The 10,015-nt window shown below is 41.6% G+C and overlaps 1 protein-coding gene across 2 annotated transcripts in view; it reads right to left on the bottom strand.

Moving 5' to 3' along the window:
- RAB6A (RAB6A, member RAS oncogene family) overlaps positions 1-10,015 on the bottom strand; it is a 24,852-nt gene that overhangs the window by 7,437 nt on the left and 7,400 nt on the right. For both annotated transcript variants that reach the window (XM_009329024.1, XM_009329025.1), the window contains exons 4-5: positions 8,814-8,925; positions 7,306-7,399 (exon numbers count right to left, since the gene is read on the bottom strand). In XM_009329024.1, coding sequence (XP_009327299.1) covers positions 7,306-7,399; positions 8,814-8,925 — 206 coding nt within the window. The remainder of the gene's footprint in view (positions 1-7,305; positions 7,400-8,813; positions 8,926-10,015) is intronic.

Genomic DNA, 10,015 nt, shown 5'->3' with positions numbered 1-10,015 from the left:
GGAATGCACGACCACCCAAAAGTATAAAGGCAAAAGAGACTTCCTGGTCAGAATTAAGATAATTTTGACACAGGGAGAAGCTAGACATTGATTTAATTGTAATCCTTGTACAAAAAAAAATGTCCTATCAGTTGAGCTCACCACTTCGTGTTACTGTATCTGCTTGCCTCATCTCATCACCACTCTTCACCCTGCTTGAAAAAGCAACGTGACTATCATTTCCCAAGCATTTTAAAACTACTCAGACATGAGCACTTTGGCTTATAAGAACAAAATATAGAAGGGGAGAAGAAAAGCTGTAGACTTTCAGAGCAATCTCCCATCACATCCTCATGGTCAGCATTATTTTTCCTTGCTGTTCCAATCAGATAAGAGGACAGCACTGCCAACCTTCTTAGCTTTATCACTTTTCAAAAGGCTTTTCATTCACACAGTATAGAACTAGACTATTCATTGTAAGGTTTTTGCATCTTGGAGATGATCAAGGATGTAACTGAGATTCAATCGCATCTTCCTCTGGAAGCCTTAAAAGTTTTAGTACTATATTTGAATCCACAAGCACTTTGCAGTCCTGATGCTTTCTTTGCCTTTAACAGTCTTCAGTAAACTTCCCTACTCTATCGCATTTGGGTACAGAAGGTTCTGACTCTCCTTCTTTACTGGGCTTTGTCCCTAAAATTACTTCTAATCTCAAAACATTCAATATTCAGTGAGCTTTCACAGGTTGATTAACGGATCTCAACTTCAATTTTGTGAAGGAAAACAGCTTATTGACTTCTGGGCAAAAAAGAAAAAAGGCTTACTGGACAGACACCAGACTGCCTTGCAAAATATTCAAATACCATCTACAGTTACGCTTTCAGAAGTGTACTGGTATGTTGTCAATGCATGAACAGATGATACGGTAAACTCCGCTCCTCTCTGGCACATCCATTTCGTAGCTACATCTATCCCTATTACCCCTGCAGGGGAAGATCTGTTCAACCTCTCGCCCCTCTAACACACACGTTCCTGCTCATATGCAAGTGATACACCAGAGGTAAAGAACGGAGCAGATTAGCTTACCTACCCTTCCACTACACTGCTTTTTTGCTCATATTCTGCAGAAGAATATTAGAGTAATTTTGACCCAGTTCTCGATGCAGAAGGTTTGAGGGGGGAAAAAAAAAAATCCCTCCCATCAGTTTTAAGGATGGATATGCAACAGAGGTTGGCACAATCCTACCAGATCGTGCTTAAATTAGGACGCTCGCTTGACATCTTTGCTCTGATGGGAAGAAGGAAATGCATCGTTTCATACAGGTCTTTGCTGATGTCACGGGCTTTGAGATCCTAGGTGGAAACAGCATTACAAAAAAAAAAAAGTTTTTAACTGTGGCATTGCTATTTATTTCCCCCTTGTACAATACGTAGAAAGTGAGGGATGCAGTTTATGGAGGGGAGGGGGTGGAGAGTCTTAAAAAAACCTCAGCTGATGGGAACCAACTGGAATTACTGCATTTAAACCAAGCTGCTGACAGAAAGGCTAAGTGTTTAAAATACAGTAATCCTTTCTTTACACTAAGACCAGGAATAAAATTATGCCTTTAGCGGTATTTTTCCCCTAAATTATTTGACTAAAAAAAGGAATTTGGCAACTAAGAAAATCAACTTTCTTTCTTATTAACCTTCTGCTTATCAGCCACAGCACATGTGAACAAATCCAACTAGGGAAACTTCATGGTGGTTAGAAAGCAGCCTTCTACGCAGGGACCTCACTGCTTCGCAGTGCCTTCAGGACCCAAGCCAGCAGTCTTATCTCACTGAAAAAAGTCGCAAGCAGTTGCACACATATATATGCATATGTATGATACGGTATATACACACACACACATATTTACAGATATTTGTGCATATGTGTGTGTATAAAAACACACGTATTGGTGAGCGTTCAGGACTTTTTCTCCAAGGCAGGAGTTAAATGCAGCCGTCTGGAAGACTTAAGAGCCACAGAAAGTCTCTTTCAGCATTCAATCCTGCAATCTCCTTCCTGATTGAACTCCGGGGAAAAAAAACCCTCATCTCTCGCCATTAGTTTCAACTCATTTGCCAAACCGTGCCTTTCCTACTACCCCAGCCAATAAATCCCCAACAGATCAGTGTCACAAATGACGAGGCATAAAACAGTTTTCACTGTAACACTCCTGCAGCAATATGGAAAGGACAGGAGGATCACTGTCCAGATGGACAAGCCAGGCAAGAAACCTGCTCCCCAACGCAAAGCAAACAAAAATGTTTCCCTAATTCTCATTCTCCGAGGAGAGCAGTGCAACTCAAAGAGTAATTCTTGCCCATCAGATAGACAAAAATCAAAAGACAGGAGAAAGAGCCAAGCTGCGAGATGCAGCCAGCTCTGGGAAAACAGGGTTGCTCAAGGGGCTGTGGTCCTTTAGCTACTGCCGTGAGAAAGTTTTTCTGCCAAATACCGTATTCAGCCTGTGGCTCTTTGAGAGCAAACGTGAAGTGTGCCAGGTACCGCTGTAAAAGGAGGTCTTCAGGGCTCTCCCTCCCCTTTCTTTCTACAAGACAGCAAAATGAACCCTGACATATTCTGGGCATGAAATCCACAGACTAACAATAAGGTTCCCTGAAATACAGACTGCCGAGATAGAGCATGAATCTCGGTGTCTTTTAAAGTTTATTCAGGGCTGACAAATAAAATGAATCAGAGACTACGATTCTCTGCATTAACTGAAGCAAGTTATCTACTTCTCTCCTCAGTCTTAAGGCTCCCCTGGCAATCAGTCTTTGCCAAAATTCACAGGATCCAAAAAGCCAATTTTTTCCCTCTATTGCATCAATTTAACCCCAGAACAATACTATCACCATTTTCACTCCGTAATATCATCCACTCATTTTTCCTTCAACGCCCCCTCCCCAAAGCCAAAAGGAACAGTAAGTGTATAGTGTAATCTCCTGGTGACCGGAGACAGGCCCACCTTAACAGATCCAAGAGCACACAGCAGCTGTACCTTACAATCTAGTTTGACAGTGTGCAACCAGAAGAGATGAGGCTTGCCCCAGCAGCTCATCAGATCAGTCCTTGGGGAAAAGAAATGCCAGAGAAGTCATAAAATGAAAGCCTGCCGTCTCCAGGTTTCAGCCAGCACGTACACAGGCTGTAAATCCTCTTAATTCTCCGCAGTGACTACATGGAGATCCACCTCTGAGCCTCTAAACCAAGCCACAGGTTACTCACTTCCACCTCAGGCCCCAGTACCGTGTTAGCTGAAGTGCCATCTTCTGAGCTGCTCCCTTTCATGTCACAGGGGAATGGCAAAAAAAGCCTGTCAGCAGTATGTTCCCCTCTATTTCTTTGTTGGTAGAAGATCCTGGCATTGAAATACAAGCTGTTTGAAGTATGGTGCAACTCACCTTCTGGAGTCACACTATAAAGCCAGGCACTCTGGATTTGTAGGACAGCTACAGTGAACACAGAGCTGAAGACAGTGCCCTTTCCTCTTATCAGTGCTGCCTTCCAGCAGAAAAGGATGAACTAGAAGCTAAAAGTAGCACACAAGGTCAAAAGTACCCTGGCTTCCCACTGACGGCTAGCGAACAAGCGACATGGCTGAGGAGGTGAAAAAGTCTTAGCCATTACTCTCCCCAAGCAGGACAAGAAATTCAGCTTCTTCCGTATCCTTAATGGGGCAAACGCTGATTCTGAAGCCTTGTGGAAAGCACCCCTTGGAGAACCCTAGTGCTTGGGCCAATACAAACAGCACTGAGATTCACCACCTGTGAGATGACATTATTCTTCAATGTCTGAGCAAGACTGGAATGAGGTTAGCGTACTGGCTGGTGCCCCATGGCACCTCCCAAGCTGCCTGAACGGCTGCCTCTGCTCCGGCTAACGCTGCCTGGCAGTCAGACCTAGGGGAGTGAAGGCAGGTGGGTTGCAAGTCACGTCTCCAGGACTTGCCCGCACACAAGTGACACTGGAATTCACATCTCTGACCTGAAAGAGAGGATGGAAAGAAAGCAAGGAAGCCACAGTGGGCCTTACACGAGGCATCAGTAAAGAGAGAGCTCACTCTGGAACTGGCAATATCAAGATGTCTACATCCGACACCGCACAGAAACCAAAACCTTAATGTGAAAGGGATGGAAATGCAAAGAAGCCAACAATAGAGCACTGAGGGTTCAACTTCATCCCAAGTCTCCTTCTGCATTAACTTGTGCCATTCCCTACCTTTAACCCAGGGCACAGGATTTAGATCCAGGCGACAGATTTTGTGCTGGGAAGAGAGGACAGGGGGAACAACAGCGTTTCGTCAGCTTTTCTGAACGGCTCAAGGCTGCCAAGTGAGGCACTGACAACCTGAGAAGTTTTAGTACTGGGAGGCGAAGAGTTTTGCGTGGAAGAAAAACAACAAAACCCGAAACAGTTCATATTCCCTAATCTACAAATTTCAGTCATACGCAGTATCAAAGCTGCACGGTAATTGCTAAATCTGAACCTCTACCCTAGAGGACACAGCAATGAGTCGTCACTAGTCTAAGATGCACCTTTACATTAATATTTAATATCCAGCACTAGGTGATCTTAAGTTTTACATAAATATGTTTTATTATGTGTAGTCAAAATATGGACTTTGTATCTAAAATAATTTGACAGTTGAATTAAAAATCCTGCATGAAAATTAACTTGGACAGTAATTGTTCTGCAGAATCAGGATATATTATGGATAGGAGTTATCAGTTGCAGGAAGGTCAAATTTGCATTCAGCTTATTAAAGCAAGATTTTACACAGGTTATGGGAAGGGAATCCATTCTGCAGTTGTACCCATACGCTTTCCCATTTCATTGGGGAAGAATTTATTGACAAGTTAGTAAAATAAATTCATGCCGTTCAATAGAGAAGCTGCAAAGAAAATAGAGAACTAGATAACTAGCGGTATTAAAAGTCTTATCCTTGAGAATTGTTTCAACAACTACTTAAAACTAATAAAAAAAAAGTGAGTCTGAAGTATTCTGCAGTATAGAATAGCTTTGAAATTCCTGAAAATCCCAGTCCATGCCTGCAACACAAGGATCAAAACTCAGAAGAAAAATCCATTTTTAGTTCTTTTTGAGTAACCACTCGTGTCTTTTGTTTCAGTATTTTACACAGAGAATGAAGTCACTTAAAATCTGTCCTCTCGTCCAGTTCTGACGACTTCACACTACATGAAGTACCCACTCGGATTATGATGCAGCGATATGTAACAGCCCCAAGTTTTTTAGATACTACTGTTTATTGATGTTAGTGCAGAACAAGAATTATGTCTCGGAACACCAAATCTTCCATTTAATACAGAGGGAACTAGCCTCCAGGTTCCCACCACTTTTTTTTACTGGAGCTGAACTACCAAACCTGTTTTCTCACAGAAGTAGTCTTACAGCATGTAACCTGGCAATTAAAATCAGAGGCATAATTTGTCTAGACCTCCGTTATACAACTAAGAATTTTCTCTAGAGAATGTGCAAGTGAGGCTACAGCTACAGAAATGGCTTTATGCTCTGACAACCTCATTAGTACAATCCCTGAACGGCTTCAGCATGAAATACAAAAAGCTAAAGTTTGTTCCTTCATCATGTATTAAATGGAGCTACCATCCTTCACGAAGGCTGTGGTAGCTTTACAAAGCACAGGTTTTATTAAACGACAGTACCTTATGCCAAAACAGTCTACAGGCATGCCATACAAGATTTTCCTACTTACATCTCAAATCGTCAGGGCTCCAACTGGCCCCGAAAGCCACAAGCTACCTTACAGGCTTGGACACAGACTCCTGGAAACGTGTCAGCTGCACAGCAACTCCCTCAAGGAAAGAGGGAGTCTTATGCTTCATCATCATCATCATCATCATCATCATCCCTCTCAGCGAGGCAGCTGCTCTCAAGTGCACACCCCCTAGTCCAAGTAAACATCAAGGATTCCAGCACAAAATCCAAGCCTTAATTACAAGCCAGCCTCTGTGTTGTGGCAGGATAATTGGTGGACCCTGGAACCGAACACTTTTATGCTTGCTAATGCACTGAAACGCAGTGCTAAGGTAACACGTCTAATTATTCTATTATATAAGGAATAATTTTACTACTAATATACAAAGTCAAGGGACATTTTAATAATAGACCCTTTAGTCCTGTCTATAACGTACAAAGTAATTTGTAACCCTGTTTTAGCAACTCCTTATACAATTCTGCATACAAACTATTTGTGTGACTATATATATATGTATATATAAAATATACATGTGATGTATGTGTGTGCAGGCGTTTGCTCTATGGAGACACCCAAGAATGAATGTCTTCTACATCTTGCACTACTGCATTTCCTCCTTCCGTAAGACCAGCTGCCAAATGCTTTAGCGGTCATGACTCCATACGAGAAATTGCTAGATCAATGAAAAAGCAGTATCCCATGATGCACTGAATCAGTAGGGATGTACAGCTCTAGCTCTCTATTCATGATCTGCTAGTAAGCATATTTGCTTACATAACTAATAAGCTCAAACAAAATTTCTCTCATGTAAACACCAGATCAGTTCCGCAGTGTTTACTACTTTCACCAGTTTACTGTTTGCCAAGTGATTTATCTTCACTAACACAAGCGCTAAAACTTCATCCAGCAGGTCAGCATTTAAAAAGCTGCAGCTCATCTCACAACATAAATCCTAATTTCGTTGCGGTTGCATCAGTTCAAAAGACGTTTCGCTGCTTTCCCTGATTCAAAAGCAACTCATCATCTAACAGAAATAGCTAGCTTCGGCTGTCCAAGAACATCTGCTCACACTTTCAGTGCCTTCCAACAGAGTGGGAACACCAGTTTACACTGTCTCACTGCACAGTGGAAGCATTTAAAGCCATCACATTCCTCCTTGACTGGTTTGCCCACATTCTTTCGCTGAATCGATACCAGAAACAGTCCTCAGACCTGTGTTTCCCCAACTTTTCGGCTCAAGCCTTAATCCCTTCCATCTAAACACCAAATCTGGATTATCAAGAATCCAGGAAGGTATGATTCCGTACCCACAAAGCTTCTTCAATAACTCCTCTTTCCTAAGGGGAAAGAAGTTCCAAGTCATTTGCTGCAAGGTCAGGGATCCTTCTGAACCTCAGCCAACGATTCAGCCCTGAGATGTTGCTTGCTGTGTATGGACTGCATACGTCCCTCTGACACCCTGCGCAACGGCTTCCCAATGTCTAGGTACGTCCTATTTCCACAACGGTGCACTAACGGCAGTAGTCTCGGGGCTGGTCGCAGCCAACACGTTACTCACCTGTTTTACGTTGTATCCTGCTTTTGCACTAGTTTCAATGAACATTACATTCAGCTCTTTGGCTTTTCTTTCTCCTTCTTCAATGGACACTTGTCTGGGGAAGATAACACAGAATTAGGAAAAAAAAACAGACAAACACCTTGAAAATTAAGATTTTTCATCTTCAACCCAAGGAGGTGGCTGCTTCATTACCGTTCTTAAAGCATTTAATGTTTTTTTTTCCCCTGCATACAGATGCCACATACTGAGCAGCACAGTTGTAGACAAGCATCACCATTTCATCGTATCGGATGGACTTCTATGGCACGCCTGGCTCCCAGAGCAGAACTCGGCTTTCCAGTGGAACAGCTCAGTGGGCCAACTAGGCTCCCCACACCCCTGTCCGGGAAGCTATGCTTTTATGTCTGAACAATTCGCAATCAATAGATTTTAATATCCAATAACAATTGCCAACTTGCAGTCTATCAAACTATTTTAACAAAGGACCAAGCATAACCACCTCATATCAAATGAATTTTGCCCTGTTTTCCCCCGGCTAGGTGTCCCACGCATTAAGCAGTCTGCTACAGCAAAAACCGGGGGGAACTTTGGTTCAAGAACTGCCAAACAAAAATCATGAGGTATATGAGGGGCATATGTGTACGTAAACAATTCTTAATAGGATGTTATAAATCTCAAGTAAGGGTCACAAGTGAAGCTATTCTGAGGAAACAGGGATTTCAATCAAATCCAGAGTATTTCCCTCTCATGCTTTTGATTTACCTTTGCGACCTTTTACTCATTTGTGTTAAGAATACCATGAACCCAGAATAAGCAGAGAACACAATGCAGCAAAAGCTGCAGATGCACAACTTCTGATAAAAATATTTAAGTTTGCCAACTTACGAAAACCCTGAAGAGTTTTAAAAGTGAGGATTACTTGCACCTATCATTTTTATCTGAGCAAATCTATTAAGCATGAATATTTGTAATGACCTCAAGTTGCGCCAGGGGAGGTTTAGATTGGACATGAGGAAAAATTTCTTTACTGAAAGAGTGGTTAAACATTGGAACAGGCTGCCCAGGGAAGTGGTTGAGTCCCCATCCCTGGAGGTATTTAAAAGACGTGTAGATGCGGCACTGAGGGACATGGTTTAGTGGGCCTGGGGGTGTTGGGTCGACGGTTGGACTCGATGATCTTAGAGGTCTTTTCCAACCTTAATGATTCTATGACTTTAGCTTATTCATTCACTGATGCAGGTTGTAGTTAACACTCCATTCTCTCCTGACACCTGAACAAGTTGGTGACAGTTCCTCAACTCATTCACAGCATCACGCTGGAAAATTTTGCTTAACCAAATGAAAGAAGTTTTTAAATTGAGATTTCTCTAGTCACAGCCATCTTTCAAAACAAGCTTGAGCGTTTCAGGAGGGAAAAAAAAAATACAAGTGTTCTTTAAAATAGTTGTCTAGGACAAAACAGCAGCAGATTAAGAAAAGCATTTGAAAGATGAGTTATTCCTCCATACCTCTTATCTGCTAGATCTGTTTTATTTCCCACCAGCATAATGATGACATCACTGCCCCTTTCCGTTCTGACATCATCAATCCATTTTGTTGTTTGCTGGAACGAGTTTACATCTAACAGAGAACAGTGGAGAGAATTATCACTGCAGGTATTCGTCACAGATCACTGGTAAATACATCTGTAAGTCTCAAGTAAGAGCTTCATATTCTCTGGAATTGGCATAATAGGGTGATGAAGAATCAGCAAGTGAAACCCAAAGTCTCTCACACTGAAGTACATGAAAATTTTAGCTTTAACTTAAAATGGACTAGTACTTCATTACAGGTGAATTCAAAGCCAGGGAGCGAACTGAATTATCTATAATTTGGTTTTGACAGCATCTTAAATGAGAAGTCTTATCACTGTTTTAGTCCAGTTCCCTTTTTTTTTGGTTCAACATAAAATATTTTATCTAGAGAATGGGGATTAATGTGATATTGCATTCTACACTGCTCATGACTCGTGCATCTACAGCAAGAGGTTCCTACAGTTTCACTGTTTCTCAAAAGTACTTAATACCAGCTACACCTTTTGTACAGCTTAATCGCTTTTTACTTGCTAGGTTCAGGATGTTCTCTAGGAAATATCAGGGTTATACAACATACTAGCAACTCCTGTATCATTGAACACCGAATTCAAACTAGTTTCCAAATCATTTGCATAGAACCAGAAATCCAAATTTAGCCTATCCACAGACACTTTTTCTTAATGATATGTCCTTAAAAGCTGCAAGATAAGAATTTTAGGAAGCTAACCTGATCCAATGAGACAGTGTGTTGTTTGACAAGCTGCATCCCGTAAGGCAGAACGAGTTGTATAGAAGCTGCCACAGAGCGCAGCATTTGCCAGTTAGCTACACAAAGAGCATCTGAGCTGCCAAAGTAGTTTTCAGTACTTAAAAAAGGGGCAGGGGGGGCGGCTCTGCAGCAGTTCTTGACAAGTATTGATTTTTTTTTTTTTAATGGCTTCTACTGCATAGTAATATATTGTATGCTAGACAGTCAAGACTTGATCACTTGCCAGTGTCTTAATTCTTCTCTTTACTACTCAGTAATCTTGAATTTGCTAGGTCAGTAAAAAAATTTCAAAGTTCACAGCTAACCTGTAATTTTAGCTCAAATGAAAATACTATTTTTAACAATTAAAGCTTTTATAGGTAAAGCC

Source organism: Pygoscelis adeliae, unplaced genomic scaffold, assembly GCF_000699105.1.
Source record: "Pygoscelis adeliae isolate BGI_AS28 unplaced genomic scaffold, ASM69910v1 Scaffold297, whole genome shotgun sequence".
Taxonomy (NCBI): domain Eukaryota; kingdom Metazoa; phylum Chordata; class Aves; order Sphenisciformes; family Spheniscidae; genus Pygoscelis; species Pygoscelis adeliae.
The sequence above is the reverse complement of the archived record's forward strand: the minus strand, read 5'-3'. Positions and strand labels throughout refer to the sequence as shown.